At 40.0% G+C, this 17,592-nt stretch overlaps 2 protein-coding genes across 3 annotated transcripts; both read right to left on the bottom strand.

Annotated features, from left to right (window-relative positions):
• Window positions 1–3,484: 3,484 nt before the first annotated feature.
• sec22bb (SEC22 homolog B, vesicle trafficking protein b) lies at window positions 3,485–9,738 on the bottom strand. Its single transcript, XM_083970430.1, has 5 exons — window positions 9,246–9,738; window positions 7,612–7,721; window positions 7,285–7,445; window positions 5,287–5,433; window positions 3,485–5,088 (listed from the first exon to the last, which is right to left on the bottom strand). The coding sequence occupies exons 1-5, from the start codon at window positions 9,318–9,320 to the stop codon at window positions 4,934–4,936; spliced, it is 648 nt and encodes a 215-aa protein (XP_083826556.1). The 5' UTR covers window positions 9,321–9,738; the 3' UTR covers window positions 3,485–4,933.
• A 14-nt stretch (window positions 9,739–9,752) lies between these two features.
• npl (N-acetylneuraminate pyruvate lyase (dihydrodipicolinate synthase)) lies at window positions 9,753–17,433 on the bottom strand. 2 transcript variants are annotated; one of them, XM_083970428.1, is made up of 12 exons: window positions 17,172–17,433; window positions 16,911–16,993; window positions 16,601–16,674; window positions 15,175–15,262; window positions 14,999–15,056; window positions 13,151–13,226; window positions 11,861–11,953; window positions 11,605–11,753; window positions 11,458–11,504; window positions 11,270–11,354; window positions 11,134–11,173; window positions 9,753–11,007 (listed from the first exon to the last, which is right to left on the bottom strand). In XM_083970428.1, the coding sequence occupies exons 2-12, from the start codon at window positions 16,976–16,978 to the stop codon at window positions 10,862–10,864; spliced, it is 924 nt and encodes a 307-aa protein (XP_083826554.1). In that variant the 5' UTR covers window positions 16,979–16,993; window positions 17,172–17,433; the 3' UTR covers window positions 9,753–10,861. The 2 variants fall into 2 exon arrangements, with proteins under 2 accessions (XP_083826554.1, XP_083826553.1); XM_083970427.1 differs by having other exon boundaries at window positions 16,911–17,433.
• Between the last annotated feature and the right edge of the window lie 159 nt (window positions 17,434–17,592).

The raw sequence follows: 17,592 nt of genomic DNA on the forward strand, positions 1-17,592 counted from the left end.
TTAAGGTCTGCTCTTTTTTAAATAGACCCATGCAGTATTATGACAGCAAGGCGTGAAGGGTCATCATTGGTCTGTGATGAGGTGATAAAAAATACACAAACTTTGATGCACGTCCAGGCCTGTGCAACACAGTCCGTACTTGACCCCCCCTGTGAGAAGTTCCCTGTTCCCAGGACCCGGTGTGTACGTTTGGGGGGCAATAACTCACCAGGTCCCTTGACTTCCTCTTTCGGCCTTCTGCGTTTTATGGCCTTCTCCTCTGCCATACAGCTGCTGTCTCCACAGCTTCCCTTTACTCTGATTGGACTAGATGGGGGCTTGAGGGAAGATGATGAAGGGGAAGAGACTGGGAAGCAGCTGGGATGAGGTGGGAAGCTGGTGTGATATGGGATGGAGCATGTTTTTTCTTTCTTTTCTTTTTTTTGCCAGAGCCATTACAAGACGATTTAATTGGCGGGGACATCAACCACAGCATCTTCCCACCACAAGTGTTAAGTGTGCAATACAGTGGGAAACAAGATGAAAACAAAGTGCCAGGAAAAAACTGTTTTCTTTTAAAGCTGTGTTCTTTAAAAGTGCTGTCAGCTGAGAGTTTACAGTATATTCTTAATATTAAAGGCTTTACACCAAAAATCACCAAGTAAAAACAAACTACAGAGGTTGTATCTAGCATCTGAGCAATAACTGCTTTGCATTTGGATGGATTGCCAACAGATCTGGCATTTCATGACATTTGACATTGTTTCCCACAAGATGAATGCTAATAACTTTAATTATGTGCTGTTCCTCCATCTAGGTCTATCATAAAGTAATCTTTTAAAAATCTGCATATAACTGTGGTTCATAACGACCCAATCAGCCTCACTTACAAGTTAGGAAATGTTAACCTTGGATGACATATAAACATTATTCCTGCTAAACAAAAGCCATTCCACTGTGACCTCGTTGATTGCATTAGCATATTGCTAAGTACAAATAGTGCCTGTAGTCTAGTTTATATGAGTGTTATCTAATGAAGTTTGAAGTCTAAGTTTGCAAACTCACATAATCAACTCTGTCACTATTTGTTATAAGTAATATGTTTGAATGGATCCTTTGCAGTTAAGGAATGTCACATGCACATGATTTTGCATAACCAACAATACACCCATGGTTGTTATAAGGGGAAAAAAGTGCTAAGGAGGAAAGTTTAACCACAAATTGACCCTAATGGATACATCTTAATCCACTTATTTGGTATATTATTTTTTTCCAACACATCCTGACTCAGATCTCCTCAGTCTCAGGGTGTGTAGTGGGACATGCCTCATCATCAAAACATCTCTACAATGTTTGCCTCCCACTAATAAGATAATGTCTGAGAGGTTCAGTGGACTTTGCGGCACACAGGGGAAGGATGAATGAATTTGCAACAGGGCGTGCTGTCTGCGTGTTTGTTTCCCTCAAGTGCTCATGTTGGTCTGCCAGAAATACAACTGAAACTCGGTCGCTGAGTCTGAATTTGCATGCGCGACTGTTCCAGTGTCTGTGAGACAAGGTGGCTGGAGATCAAGGTCAAGGTCACGTTGTTTTAAATGTCCTGTTTCTTTAAGATTGCACAAGACTCAGGAGAAGTCGAGTGTGGGTGGACGGCGCTGTGGTTGTGTCTGTGTCTTTGACAGGAAATTTAATCAAGATAGGGTAATATGAGTACTTGAAAGGTTTTGTTATTGAAAACAGATATATGTGTAGAAGGCACTGCAGCTTTTTCTACCAGTCTCGCTTTGTGAGTGAGCGTGTGTGTGTGTGTGTGTGTGTTTAAATCAGCCTATGTGTGTTTAGCACATGTGCTGTATTCCTGACCCCTGATCACACAAAGTATTTTAATCCAATCAGCTTCGTTTTCACATGACTGTCACACACTCGCCGCTGCTATGGTAACCTGCAGAGGAAGGAGAAAAAGCACTGGAGTGAGAGAGGAATACGTTGTCCTATCAGTAATCACTGTGACATTTACACACGCACGCACGCACGCACGCACGCACACACACACACACACACACACACACACACAATCATGCATGGGTTTTTCACTTCACCTCTGTGACACTTGACTTTCTCTTCTTATTTGTTGAGCTTTATATCTGTTTGTTATTCTACAAAAACACAAAGCCAGATCTTTGAGGGAACTCTGATGAAATGAACCGAGTATACAGTAGGTCTATGACAGAGGAAGGAAAGACAGAATCATCTCAGCCTAAAGAAAAAAACACTTCATTTGCATATTAAAGTGATGGAGGAAGAGCCCTTTTCACAACAAAAGTAAATGTGCTACACTGGAAACAATGCTGCAAAATCAGTTTCAATATATATATATATATATATATTTTTTTTTTAAGAAAAAAGTTTTAAATAACTGGCAAAAGGTTTTTCCATATAAGGAGAATCGCTGCAGAAATAGTGACAGACGCACAGGATGTGATTAAAAAGTCATCTCTGACACAAGTCCATTACTACACTTCTGCTGTTGCTGCAGTAGAGCTGGCAGATTTGTGCGTCACTGCTGCAAAAATGTGCACTGGCGCATAGTGACAAGTAATAATCAGCAACAGAAAGAGTTAATGTGAAGGAAACTTTGCAAAAAAACACTATCAGGTATTGAGGTCTGTTTCAGTGGGTAAAAGATTGCACAGAAAGACAACTTATATCTCAAATGAGGCCAAACTTACAAATATCCACTTCCCGTGAAAGGTGAAAAGGTTAGTCTGTGCCCTGTGGTTTGTTTTTGGCATGCTACCCTCTGCTTCTTCTTATTTTTTTTCTGACATTTCCTGTTGAAGCATCAGACTGCAGCTCTTTGTGCTTACAATGCTAGGAGTTGTCGTATACTGAACTTGCCAGAAGCCTGCATCAGCAACAGGTTTTCTTTCCCCGGATGCACAGAAGCTGCAGCCTATTATTTTTTCTTTTTTTTTTCTTTTTATAACTAACCTATGATTTGGAGCTCAGCTAACAGGAACAGCAGAAGTTGCAATTCAGGGAAATTTTACAGCCTCACATTTCTACTGCTTCACTGCAACATTAAGCAAAGCGCGCCATCTGCTGGTCAATAGCGGTATTGCCGTGTGTCACTGTGTTCATGGTGGCAAATGACATATAAAGTGAATTCAGATTAAGTTTCTGGGCAATTCATGTTTGAAAATAAATGTTCAGGCAGTGGCGCCCACAGCTTGTAGCCCTTTCTCCTGAAACCGTTTGTAGGTCTGAAAGAAACTTTTTTTTCTTTTTTTAATCAAAAACATTACGCGGATGGACTGTTTGAGTCAGAGTTTCATACTCAGAATTTGGTGTTCTCTAAGTATTTTGATTTATTTTTCCATATATATATTTTTTTTTTACCTGGAAACCTTTTGCATATTATTTATTACTCACACAACCATGGCAAATCTGTTTTTAACTAGCAGTTAAAATAAGTCATCTTCCCTCTTACCCCACTTAAGTTACTTATACTTTTGTTTTTCTATAGTCTAAGAGCAGGATCACAATTATATACACCAAAGGCATTTGTTTGGCTGAATAAACAGTGAGAATTTCACCTCAACATCAAGTAACACTTGTATTACCAGTGAAGAAACACTTGATAAACATCAGTTCCTCTAACAAATGATTTTATTCAGATAGCAGACAGGGCAGAAAGAGAGGTGTCCTTTCCAGCTGAGAGCAGACAGCAGCTGGCTTTAACACCATTAACTGTCAGCCTGTTACCAACTTTTAAATCGAGTCTACACTTGTGTAAAGTTCATACAAAATATAAGGACCTGACCAGACATCAAATCTTTTTCTTCTTCTTCTTTTTTTAAATGCCTGCTTACAGAAAGATGCTGGTCCACATGGTCACGGTGCAAGAGAGCATAAAGGGAGAGTGAATGCACACACAGTTCGGATCAGGTTAGGGACTGTATGAAAATTATTGGGGCAGAGGAGAGGACGTAAATCTTATATATTACACATTCTCAATATTTTCCCTTTGTCCTCAGTGCATGAAACATGGCATCTAGTTAAAACACTGTGCATACTAAACCCATCATTTGCAACTTATCAGACTTAAATTATCTTGCAAAGCAAAGTCGGAAAAATAACTCCCCTCCCCTGCTCTCTTAAAAAATCAGTCAGTCACTTCACTTGAAGAAAAAAAAAACTATACCCCCCTCCCTCTTTGATGACCACCTTTCCCCTCCTAATAATTTTCCCACAGTCCCTTAAATGGTCAATGACATCCCATAATGGCAAAAAAAAAAAAAAAAAAAGTTAAATCAGACACGGTGAAATAGCATTGCAAGGCTTCCATACAGCATTAAAAAAAAAACAGTCCACTTAACTTACTTTATGTATGTTGTTCAGCCGATTCAACTGCCTAAGAATAACGCCACATTTTTCATCTATTTGTATTGTCCAGAGTCAGATCTGTCAAGTCATTACTACTGTGATTATCAAGGAACAGCAATACTTGTATGATGTGCTCAGGATATTTTTTTCCTTATTTTTTGTATTATTAGGCAGTATACAAGATTTAACCAGTCACTCTGGTACGGTACAGTACAGAACAGCTTTGGATAATCACACAACAGGAAATTTCTTTTTCTCTTCATTTTTGCTCTACACTTGAACAAAAATTGCCTTCAAAAACAAAGCAATCAATATAACATTATTGTTAATAATAAAACTATGTATTATGACATCATTTATATTCAGGTCACACATCCATGGACAGGTGAGAACAAAACGGGTGATAGTGTAGGTCTGTAAAGTCTTATTAAGAGCAGGGATCCTGTTTTTTTAGTCGAAGGTGACAGCTTTTCTTAAGTGTCTGCAGAGTATGCAGCTCATTTTCCACTTCAATACCTCCTCCCTCATCTTCTTCTACTTCTTCTTGTCCTCTTCTCTTCTTTCTCTCTCAGAGCCACCAAAAGCGTACATAGACAATCAGCATGATGAAAAAGACACCACCAGCTGCCAGCTTGGCATAGGTGGAGCGGGTATTCAGATACTTGGCGTCGCTCCTGTACTTCTTTGACAGGCTGGACAAATTGCTGGCCTTAGAGTCGAGTGCTGCAGGGGAGCAGAAACCAGAGGAAAGGGAATTGGAGTTAAAAAAAAAAAAAAAAAAAGGAGGAAAGAGGAATGTGCAAAAGGAGGAGGGAGGCACAGAGATAAAGACAAATCAAAATAAAGAAACAAACAGGTCACAGCTGTAGTGTCTGTCCTGAGAGCATCACAAAGCATAAGTCTGAGATAACACAGACTCACCAGAGAGAGCCTCTCCTCTCTGCAGCACCTCCTCTATGTTAGCCACCATGATCCTCTGGACGTCCTGGAGCTCTGTGTTGATGCTGCCCAGATTCCTTCTTGCTCGACTGTCAATGTATGATTTCTTGGTTTTTTGGATGTAGGTATCTAACAGGGAAGAAATGTCAAGAGTATTAAATACTAATAATTAAAGACTTATAATAAATAAGTGTTTTTTCTAATTAATTTACAGCCAAATGAGTTGCTCAGATGAGTCTTATTCCACAACACCGGTAGACTGTTATATCTGCATGTTTTCCTTTGCTTGCAGATTTCAGAAACATAATTTGTTTTGTCTTTCTGGGTCAAACTGACCCAATTTGTTCCCTTCCTCCATCCTTCCTTCTTTCCTTCCTTTCTCCCTCCCTTCTTTCCACAATCCTTCCTTCCTTCCTTCCTTCCTTCCTTCCTTCCTTCCTTCCTTCCTTCCTTCCTTCCTTCCTTCCTTCCTTCGTCCTCACTTCTTCTTCCTTCCTCTTTTGATCCAATTGACCCTCCATCTTTCTTTCTTCCCTTCTTTCCTCCCTTATTTCCCTTGTCCTTCCTTTCTTCCTACCTTTCTTCCCTTCGTCCTTACTTCTTATTCCTTCCTCTTTTGATCCAATTGACCCTCCATCTTTCTTTCCTTCCTTTTCCATTCCTTCTTTCCTCCCTTCTTTCCCTTCTTCCTTCCTTTTTGACCCAATCTGTACCCTCCCTCCATCTATCTTTCCTTCCATCTTTTCCTTCCTTCCTTCCTTCCTTCCTTCCTTCCTTCCTTCCTTCCTTCCTTCCTTCCTACTTTTCCTTTGTCCTTCCTCCTTGACCTAGGTGGACAACAGGAGGGTTAACTAAAAAATAAAACTCAGCAGAGCAGTGTTGCTCCAACTGATTCTCTATGGGACATACAGTATGTGGCACTGACTTTTCATGGGGTAGTGATGTGAAACAATGAATTCATAGTGTAAGGGGAAACTAAACGCAGTTTAAAGCAGAGTTCATCTGTAGTGATTCATCAAAAAAGCTGACCAAAGGTGATGCAGACTTGGGCCATAGTGGTTTTGCCCATGTCAACAATCAATAGTGGTGGAGGTGGTTGTGTTGTATTCTGGGTAATGTAGGCTCCAGGAGTGATGCATGGCAAAAAAATAAATGACACCCTCTGGTTAATGCTTAAAATCTTAAGTGTCAATGCAGCTGTACTTCCTCTATAACATGTTAATGGGCAGTACAAACAATAAAGAAGCAGATATTTGAATCTTTAAAGGAATATTTCAACATATTGGCAAATTCGCCCATTACCATATTCCCTACAGCCATAGGAGTAGGTTTGTTACCTTTAATTGTCGGTGCAAGCTGTTTTGAGATCTGCAGGGGAGAGATACAAGCTGCTCAGCTAAGCTACGGAGGCTCATGCTATTTCCTGCTTTCCCTCAAAATTCAACAAATACACAATCCAACAACTCCAAAACGCTCTCGTGGACAAGTTGTGACCTGCACATTCACCATGCTATAAGATAATAATGGAACGTTGCGAGATGGAGTTGTTTTCGAGGTAAATGCAAAGCCACCGATGTCTGTTCCCGTTGTCTCTTTTCAGCACAACACAAGCTTTGCATTTACTTTGAAAACAACTCTGTCTCGTAACATTCCATTATTATTTCATAGCGTGGTGAATGTGCAGGTCACAACTTGTCCACGAGAGCTTTTCGGAATTGTTGGATTGTGTATTTGATGAGTTTGATGGGGGAAACCGGGAAATAACCATGAGCCTCCGTAGCGTTAGCTGAGCAGCTTGCATCTCTGCCCCGCAGATCTCAAAACAGCTTGCACCGACAATTAAGGTAATTAACCTACCCCTAACACTATAGGGATTATGGCAATGGGCAAATTTGCCAAAATGTTGAAATATCCCTTTAATCAATAGGGCTGCTGATGTAAGGTTAGATATTGATGTGAGCAGCAATGGTTTGTTCTTACCAAATTCAATGAAGGAGTAAGGCCGGGATACTGTGGGAACCTTCTTTCCGTGTTGCTCATGAAACTCTGCCTGCAGGTCTTCTAGGTAAGCAAAGGCCAGCTTCTTGGGAAAACTGGCTTCACACAGCACAAGGTAGCACACTCCTTTCTCTATAAAATAGCTGCAGAGATGAGAAAATTAGGAACACAGCTTCTGGGTAATACTGCCACATTTGAACTTCAAGGTGACATAACTACTGTGAAAACTATCTAGAAACTATCACTGGCAACCAAGTGATGGGTTATCTAGCTCTAGTCCTCTCTGCCAACCACTTCATAGTCACTCACTGAAATGACATGGAGCCAGCCTCCAAAGTGCAGCGTGTGGGACTCTGTTCGTTGAGTTTCCTGAAGAGCTGCTTAGCTTGACTCTGATACTGTTGAAGATCCCGACCCAACTAAACAGGTAAAAAAAAAGAAAAAAAGAAAAGAACAGTGGTTATTATACATCTCACAGGGCTGGAAACTGACATTTGTTACAAAGGTAGGTAGAGATATTACTAGAGATGTACACTATGAAAATGTCAAGTGTGTAAATTACTGTCGACAGAGAAACAAAATCACACTGTTTTCCACAAAATTAACTCTTAATGTGAAAAACTACTGACACTCTCAGCAGTGTGATGCCACATCTGAGACTAAGGGCAGCAAATCGCCACTTTGTCCTTAGGGTAAAAAATTGTTTATAGTCAGCATCGTCTGCCTGGTGGATTGTATTAATTTCTTGTGAGTTGTCCCCTGAACCAACGAACAGAGCAATTACAGCAACACTAAAACATCAAAGAAAACACATATGATGTCGAAGCACAGAGCAGAGAGACAACAAACCTTTTCACTTCCCTTTTTGAAAGCAAACAAGAGAGCGAAGGAGAAATGTTAGACTCCTGTAAAGTCATGCTCATACATATAAAAACATTACAACTGGTTACAATTAGAACATGCTTGGCTTAAAAACACATAAACTGTATTAAAAAGGTGTGAGGACGACTGATACTGGATTTGATACTACTTTTACCAATTACAGTCCTTGGGGTTTAAAAAAAATCTGTTAGGAATACATCTACATAATCTCCTATCACACATCTTTTTTTAAAGGGCCCCTAATACAGTATGTGCCAGTTACTTAACTGTGACCAAGACATGTCGTACTGTCAGGATATTCAAATGATGCTCTCTGGTGGACAAACTATGTAATGGCAACACCCTTTTCAAATCCCCTCAAACAAATACGGTGTATTTGCCATTCAGGGTGGTATTCCTTGTTGATTTATCAGCTAATATACATGACGATGAGATATCACCGTGATGAGTTCAAACTGACTGATACTTGCAGCATTTTACATGCTTTACTGAGCAAAACAAATGGTGTGGTTGATGACGTTATACTTATCTAGGCTATATCTGACTTGAGATTTGCAGCCTTTCATGTACAAAATATGTAGACATACAAATGTTTGGACTGCAGATTGACCTACACTGAGTCCTGGAAAAAAGCTACAGCCAAACCAACACCAAGTGTCACTGCAGTTGTGCAACGCTCAGATGGCTGGAGCCAACATCTGAACAGGGTCAGGGTTGAAACTCTGATGAATGAGCCAGCAGTTAAGTGTGGTGTTTGATACGGAATAGATAGACAGGCCTCTGCTTATCACCTAGTCATACTGTAGCTTACTGTGCGGTCGCCTTAAGTTACACATACACACAGCAGCCACTGGCCGAGTCCTCCTGGACCCACATCTGGAGGAAAACCCCCGATCCCCCCCGGTGGAGGTCCCGGAGGAGTCAAAGCTGGCCAGCTGCTGGTCTGTGCTAAGTTAGCTAACTTAACGTGTCGCTGTGGCATTTCTACATCCTATGAGTCGTTTACAGCAGAAAACCAGGCAGCTAGCGACCACAGAAGGCAAAAGAGGTGAAATGTGAACCTGCTCGTCCTCCTGCATGGAAGCGGCCAGCGGCAGACCGTCCGCCAGCCGAGCGATCATCGTCAGCAGCACCATGTTTCCGCCGTCTACTGGTGTTTCTCCACCGCCCGGTGAGTGTTACAGGTGACTGGTACCACTGTTTGACAGACTGTAAACTGACAACACCACAGGACTGACGCGCTGAGCTGGCCGGAAACGCTAGAGCTTTGTGTGTCACAGCTAAACCCCTCCGTGCGCCTGTTGCACGGAAATAAGCGACACGCGAAGGTTCCGCATCACAGTTGGTGTATTTGGAGCAATATTGTTGTGACTCCTCTGAGTCTGTTACACCTGTCATTAATGCCTCAAAGGTGGACACAGTAATCAGCCCTAAATACAAGTTTAAATTGGCACCAAATGGTTTTGGAAAATGTTTACGAAAAGACGTATTAGTCCACATTTCTTTTCTTTTTCTTTTTAAACTAGAACATTTCCATGGAGAAATTTTGAGAGTGGGGCCTAGCTACAGTCAAACCACAATTAAAGAGTTAATTATTAGTCTGAGCAAACAAACCATCACTGATGTTTAATTTCTACAGTCGGGTATGGGAACTGATGATTTCCACAAATTCAAACAGGTTATTACTTGCTCTCAGAGGCTTTTATACAAACAGAACACAAACCCCCTTTCTCCAAAAGAAAAAGAGAAATCCACAACAGACCACCATGACGTGTTAGAGCAAGTCTTGGAGATAATCTTGCCTTGTTGTTTTATTTTTCTCCAGCAACAAGACATGAATCAGGGTTGAGCATTTATTAGTACAACATTTTGATTCCCTTTTAATGCCATTTAGAGTAAATAATAAAAAAAAATAATGCATGTCATTTGTGAGTGTGTTTATGTGATTATGTTTCAGCAGTGTGTCTTGGAGTGTTAGACATTTCATTCATGAAAATGTTTATTTTGTGTTAATATTCCTCTTACTTACAAAATAAGGCTTTGAGTGCTCAAATTCTCAAGTTCAGACCAGTTATGGCTTTACACAGTACAAGATAATAACAGCAATACTGCTCAGTTGTGACACTAGTTCCCTGAATGTAGTAAAAGTGCCATATTTCCCTGGGCAATGTAGTAATTATTTTATGAATATGTTATGAACAATAATAGGCTTTTTCCCCAATCAATGGAAAAGATTAACTCTTGACAAATATCTCATTAGAGAATGTCATATAGACTGTAAAAAGAATGCCCATAAAAATGTTATATTATATTCAACAAAGTAAATATACTCTTGATGAACTGTTATGAAAACATTCCAGTTTTTTTTATGATAACAGTGAAACCCACTTGTAAGTTTCAAGATATTTAAAAGCTAAAATGCTAAGTTGCTAACTGTATAACTCAAATACCATTATGAAATGATTTCACAGAAATGCCTCAGCCTAAACTGTCCCCTGACTGTGCACCTGCCTGGAACTATGTGCAACAGGTCCAAAAAATGTAGATTTATGATTGGCAATAATTCCTCTCCTGTTCAACAGAAAGGTTTGTTAAAAAGTGTAACAAATTGCTGATTTGACTGTACTGTTAAGGCAACTGAGGGATTTTTAGTGCTAAACAATCCAGTATAAACAAATCAGCAAGGAGGAAATAAGGAGTGATATTTCTTTGCAATAGCCAAAGCATGACTTGGAGGGCAGGGCATCACAGGAAGTCGAGGAGGCCCCAAATTCAAGCCTGACAGCTCATTCATCAGCTGCTTATTTACTCCCACGTCAAAGCCTGCCATTAACAATAAAGCAGATATAGTCACAAACAGAGAACCACTGCTACAGTATAAAAGCGTGTATTTGTCTTATATGTGGTAAATATGGTATGAAAATCACACATTACACAAACACTACTTACCGGCTTTCTTGGCATAAGAAAGAACATCTTGCATCTTGAACTGCTCATGGAAATCAGACAAAGATATCAGAAACCAAAATTGATGCAAATTCTCATAAGAGAGAGTCTGGGGCAAAAACAGTCAAATGGACAATACCTGTGTTTCTCTGGCCTTGGTAAAGTGGCCCTCCTCAAAATCTGATATGAGCTCGTTGATATGACATCCCATATAGTTGTATGTGCTGTAGGACGAGATATTAACAACATTGTCTTTGTGCATAACTGTGTAGCACAGAGCAAGAAAGGAAACAAATTATTTTACATTATGCAAACTCACACACTTACCTGCCAACTGCTCCATGGGCTCCAAAAGCCAGACCTGCTAGTAGTTGCTGTGGAAAAAGAAAAAACTCTTGGTTCGAGTTACACCCTGCCACATTTCAATATACTGTACAATAGCACAGAGCAGAGGGAGAAGGAGTGAAGACCGACCTCGTCCACACCGTAGAGGACTGACCAGTCGTTAGGCTGACTGTAGCTCATACACTGACCGAAGTCCATCATATCAGTGCCTGAGAACTTCACTCCTCTGTAGGAAGGAATGAGGTCCTTAATACCGTCCAGCACATCTCTTGCCAGCACTGAGGAAACAAAAGCGCATGTCACATTCTGTGTGCCATCAGTAAAGAATTTAACAAGCTTTTCTCCATAGTTGCCAGATGCAGAATCTATCATCAATAGCACTAACCATTAACACCGGTGACAGCTGGAATATGATAATAATAGAAGGGAACTCCTGGAGCAACTTCAGCCACCGCAGCAAGGTACTTCTTCAGGGCTTCTATAAAGGGTGAGAAGGTAATCATTATGGAGTAGGGCATCCCCAAAAACTGGATGATTAGCTGAATATCTGACCGTTCACTCTTAATGACAACTAGGGGTGTGCATTGGCACTGCCCTCACGATTCGATTCGATTACGATTCAGCAGGTAACGATTCGATTCGATTCGATTCTCCGATGCATTGCGATGCATTGCAATGCATCAAAATTCTACTGCACACAACATGGCAAATTTCTCATCAGTCATGAAATATTGAACAACAGATTTTAGGCTGCTATGTATTATCACTCTCCTGTATCTTTGACATAAATGTCATAAAATAAAATAAAATTGAATGGTACAGGTATTGGATATGGGATTTTCAAACCAAAATTTCATTGGTCGATTGGTCGCAGGAAAAAACAAACAAACCTTTGGAGCCGTGTCTTGTCAATATTAACTCAAAATCAATATGACTTAACTATATGAAAGACTACGGGGCTTTTATTTTGAAGGGCCAGATACAGGAAGTCGTGACACTTTCTGTTGTGGTTGTTTTTACACGGCACGGCAGGTCTCTCTCTCTCTGCATCAGAGACCCCCCAGCCTGAGCTCAGTCACTCACCCTCCTCTACTGTGTTTATTGGTGATAAACGGGCATACTGCCTGTAGTAGCCTAACGGTAAAACCCGACCGGCTTGTTGAGTCTCGGACCCAACACGGCCGGACTCACGAGCGTTAATTAATTAATTCTCGACCCGACCGCGGGTGGAAAAAAAAAAGGAAAAAGAAAGCCAGCGGCAACACTGCTACTGCTGGTGCTGCTGCTTAGCCTGCGCATGTCGTTGCTCCGGAAACGCCCCCGGAGGTAATTGAAACTTCACAACTTTATTTGAGGCCAGAAAATAAACAGTGACATAATCGATTATGGCACGTTGCCGCATCGATGCTGAATCGTGCATGTCCCGCATTGCAATGCATCGCCGAATCGATTATTGTTGACACCCCTAATGACAACCCAGTTCCTATTAATAATTCATTAAAATTTCCACACAGTACAGTAAGTTGTGACAAATATCTGTGTCTTTCTTGTTTGGGTTGTGATACAGTTTCAATATGGTAATGATGCTTGGATGAAATCACGGAGTGGATATAAAGCAGGACACCTTTTCAACAGGCATTGACCTTTCATCTGAAAACATTCCCACATCATATACCTGCAGTGTGGGGCTTGAAGAAAGAGGGGGAAATGACTGCAATCCCATCAGCCTCAATCTCCTGTGCATGGCGGGCCTGGGGGAACAGAGAACAGAGAGAGTGGAGACAGATGACTCGTAGGTATGTCTCACCGCTAAAGGCTATAAAAGACAATGTAAAATGACAAAAATCTTATAGAATGAAGCAGATCAGTTCCACAGAATGGAGTTGTTTTCCAGTTAAATTCATGCATAACCACTTAAACGCGTTCCCATCGGGGGCAGTTTTTTGGCAAGCAGTCTCTAGATTTGCCTCGAAAACAACTCTGTCTCGTAATGTTCCGTTATTATCTCATAGCGTGGTGAATGTACAGGTCACAACTTGTCCATGAGAGCATTTTTGGAGTTGTTGGATTGTGTATTTGATGAGTTTGATGAGGGAAACCAAGAAATCCCATCAGCCCCGTAGCGTAGCCAACACAATTAAAGGTAACAAACCTACTCCTAAAACTATAGGGATTATGGCAATGGGCCAATTTGCCAAAATGTTGAACTATCCCTTTAAAAGTTAACAATTCCCCACTCACCCATATTTCTCTTTTTATTTAACCTATATTTTACTAGGCAAAATATTAAAAACAAAATTCTGTTGGCCTGGCAAGTGCCATAAAACACTGTGTCAGGCTGTAGTAAAACATTTACAGGTGTCATTAAGAATTGCATTTAGACGGCATCTGAAAGCAGATATAGTACCGTAGATACAAAATCATCAAGTTTTAGTGTTTTTTTTATTTTTATTTGATTGCAGCAAATGAGAAGGACAGTTTTCCTAATAGTAGTGGATGGAAAGAGGGTGTGTTAGATCACATGAAGGTAGGAGGTTAGATTTCACTAAAGAACGTTTTGGACTTTACATAATGTCTGTGTCAGCTTTTATATGATGACGTTTGTACTATATACACATTACAACTTAGTGATCAAGGGCAAAGGGATTTTTGAACTTCCCCGTTTCCTACTTTACATTTGATGCTTTCACAGTGCCTAAGCCTTAAACATATTATCTTTACTAAGGTGTATAGTTGTTTGTGTCATGCTGGAAAAAATCCCAAACCCATTAAACAGATTGAAAAACACCATGTGTACATGCTCTGCGATTAGGAAGAAACTAGGTCAAAGCCTACTTTTTGGCTGGACTTAGTAATGATCAATGTCTGAAAATGTGTGAAATTGAGGATGTAGTTGTGCAACCGCTTTAAACAACTCACATCATCTCATGACATTAGCAGTGGTGCCCAGTGTCAGCAACAGCTGATGGGGAAACTCCAACTCAGCAACGGGGCACTGGGCTGGCAGTGGTAGGAAGCTGATTACTTAACACTAAACAGTCAGTCAATGACATTTGTGATTATAGATCTGGCCCCTCTGTTGTGGTCCATGCAAAAAGTAGCATGAACAAAACTTTTTATTTAATCATTCATCAGAATTAATTTAACTACAGTACATCTAAAAGCACATATGTTTTATTGCCATGCAGTTACTAGAGACTGAAAAATATGAGCCCTGATTGAAAATATCCTTGGAGAAAAATCAATCTGGGGGATTCATATTTAATGCTGGATAAGATGAAGATGAAATAGCTGGACTAGACTGGCACGGGGCTAGCTGGGAGGGATATGTTTCTTTGGTGACTGAAGTCAGATTTCTAAGAATCTAAGAAAGTAAAAGTAAAATAAGTGTGGTACACTGGAATAACTCTGCCTATCATCTAATAATCTACCTTTGTGAAACAAAGCGTGTGGTTTTCCTGTGAGTTCTTGGTTTTATTCAATGTTTGTGTCATCATTGATGATTCACGAAGACATAACTCACCAGTTCTTGGGAGTCTTTCACGCTCATGCAACCGACATGCACAATCACCTGATCCATTCTGTAGAGACATGCACACACATGAAGGCAAAAGAAATTTTGCAAACTCAACCGTTCTCCTTAGTCTTAAATTGACATATTGACAAATGTTCAGACAAAGTGGAAGTGTGATAACTTACTTCTCCTTGGATTTCTGACACCATTCCTTTGCCAACCTCTTCCTCTCTTCAACACTGAGAGACATGCTCTCTCCGGTGGTGCCATTCACTGCAAACAGGTAAAGTCAAGTCAAACTTTATTTATAAAGCACATTTAAATCAACCAAAGTTTACCTAAGTGCTGTACAGGACAAAAAAGTGAAAGTTAACACAAAAGAGGATCTTAAAGGAAAATAGGCCCAATTCATCAAGTGGTTCACCACCAGAATGACTGAGTGTGCAATATTTGACAGAACAAAACTATTTCAAGGGTAATCAGCAGTGATGCAGACACTGAGATAAGTAAGAACACAATGAATTAAAAACAAGGCACGAATGACGTACAGACATGCAGACAGCTCTTATGGGGCCCAATGAGGAAATTATGAGTTTGTACAATGAGTTTGTGCAAAGTGTGAAATGAACAGAAATCAGAGTCATGTTTACAACACAGGAAACATCAATTAGCCCTAATCAATGCAGAGAAAAGGGCATATTTAACGCTGGCCTTCTCTTTCATTGTACATCATGGATCGTTAGCCATAACCATAGCAGTCAACCATAGCCATCACACTACATAGACAAAACACTGTCTGCTAAATTAAATATGAAGGCACCCTGTAGGGTATTAGATCAACAGCGTTGGAAAGTGTGTCCTGAGTTTGATAGGCTATGGGTTTTGCAAGTAATATTAAACTGTCAACCACTGCCAGTAAAGGCATGCTCTTTGTGGCTGTTTTTAGAATGGCGCAATAACACTAATTTCCTCAGAATTATGACTGACAGTTGGAGAGCTTTAGCCTAATCCTGTTTTTGATAAATGCAAGCCCAGTCATGTTTCTATTGTGACATCTCAAATATGTAATGCATACATTTCTAACATGACTAAACCAGTCAAATTTACAGTCAGAAAGTACGAATTTACAAAAATTATATTGATGTGATATCAAAATTTAAAATAAAATCCCTAATGTGAGTGCAGCTAGATGGAGAGAACATCTGTAACCATAAATTTAATATAATGTACAAAAAGAAGAATTAGGACTTTGTGGATAGGAAACCATTTGGACTTGGCCTCTACGAATGGTAAAGCACTACATTAGACGATTACAAAAAGTATTGCGAAACAATATCTCTGTTTCAGCGTTTCAATATTTTCTGTTTTATCATCAAAACACTATTCCAGATACACTGTCTCTTTTCCCTCTCATAGAAAATTATATTCTTTTCTTATTTTTTTCTTATTTCTTGTTATTTTTGAAACTAACTAATTGCAAGTAACACAATATAGTTTAACCAGACACAAGAGTTGCAAGGTTAATAGAGCAGGTTTGCCTACAAACCAACTAGGTAAAACATGCAACATCAGAGATTCACATAGACATAGCCTATAGATGACAAAACTTACCAAATATGTTCTTTACACCTTGTTTCTCTTTCAAGTAGGTAACATAAGGTCCAATCTGTGAGAGGTCGATTTCACTGTTTTGGGGGAAAATGTAAAGAATATTGACACACAGATTACCATATAGCCTATACTGCATTATCCTGGCCTAGCGGGTGTGTGATGGGCACATATTTTCATAGGCTATGCCGCACACTTGTCACTTAAACTTTAACAGGCGAACTGAATGTACAGTCACACACAGCAAACGCATCACTGAATGCTACATTTATGCAAAACACAGGTAGGAGAGTGGTTTGTAAAGGTTGCTTACCCGGATTTGTTGAATGGAGTGAATGTGGCTGCAACAAGTCCTGTCAGCTTTTTACCAGCAAGAGCCATGGCTAACAAGGCAACCTATACGGATAAACCGCACATGTTAAGAACAAGAGAGAGAGAGAGAGATCTGTCAAACTACCCTGTTATTAGAGGTTAAACTACCATGAATATTACATCGTGGAGTGAATGTTTCCGATCAGGGTATGCATATGGCTTACAGAGGAGGAAATGAAGAGAAAATCAAAATGCAGCCTACCGTAGAAAATGGATCAGAGGAATCCAGATGTCAGCACCAGGGCAGGTAAGACTGCTTTGCGTTCTGAGCGTTGAGGACATCAATTTTATATCCACGGAGGTTATTGGCAACCAGTTTCCCAAAAATATGCGACTAGTTAGGGATTTGTTGATATATTTGTCACGTGAGACCATCTAAACGTCAAGTGATATCGCAAACATTCATGGGAAATGTAGTTATGAGAAAAGTTATGAGATAAAATGCAGTTCCCCTTTTTATAACTTGTTAGCAAAGACGGTTTGTTGTTAGTATCAAAGTCATCTTTCGCGGACACAGTGTTTTTAATAGTTTTGCGATTTATTTAGAATTATTCTTTACTTTTGTGTTTTGTTTCATTTACAAGACATTATACGCTGCATTTTTGTTGTCGGGATATTTCATT

This window comes from Trachurus trachurus, assembly GCF_905171665.1.
Source record: "Trachurus trachurus genome assembly, chromosome: 4".
NCBI classification, from domain to species: Eukaryota; Metazoa; Chordata; class Actinopteri; order Carangiformes; family Carangidae; genus Trachurus; species Trachurus trachurus.

Coding starts and splice junctions, on each gene's coding strand:
- sec22bb (XM_083970430.1), bottom strand. CDS start 9,320: ATGGTGCTGCTGACGATGATCGCTCGGCTGGCGGACGGTCTGCCGCTG. Junction 7,722..9,245: donor CCATGCAGGAGGACGAGCAG/GTTCACATTTCA, acceptor TTACCTGTTTAG/TTGGGTCGGGATCTTCAACA. Junction 5,089..5,286: donor GAGAGGAGAGGCTCTCTCTG/GTGAGTCTGTGT, acceptor GCTCCCCTGCAG/CACTCGACTCTAAGGCCAGC.
- npl (XM_083970428.1), bottom strand. CDS start 16,978: ATGGCTCTTGCTGGTAAAAAGCTGACAGGACTTGTTGCAGCCACATTC. Junction 11,505..11,604: donor TCCTCTACGGTGTGGACGAG/GTCGGTCTTCAC, acceptor CTTTTTCCACAG/CAACTACTAGCAGGTCTGGC. Junction 11,008..11,133: donor TTCTTATGCCAAGAAAGCCG/GTAAGTAGTGTT, acceptor TGTTAATGGCAG/GCTTTGACGTGGGAGTAAAT.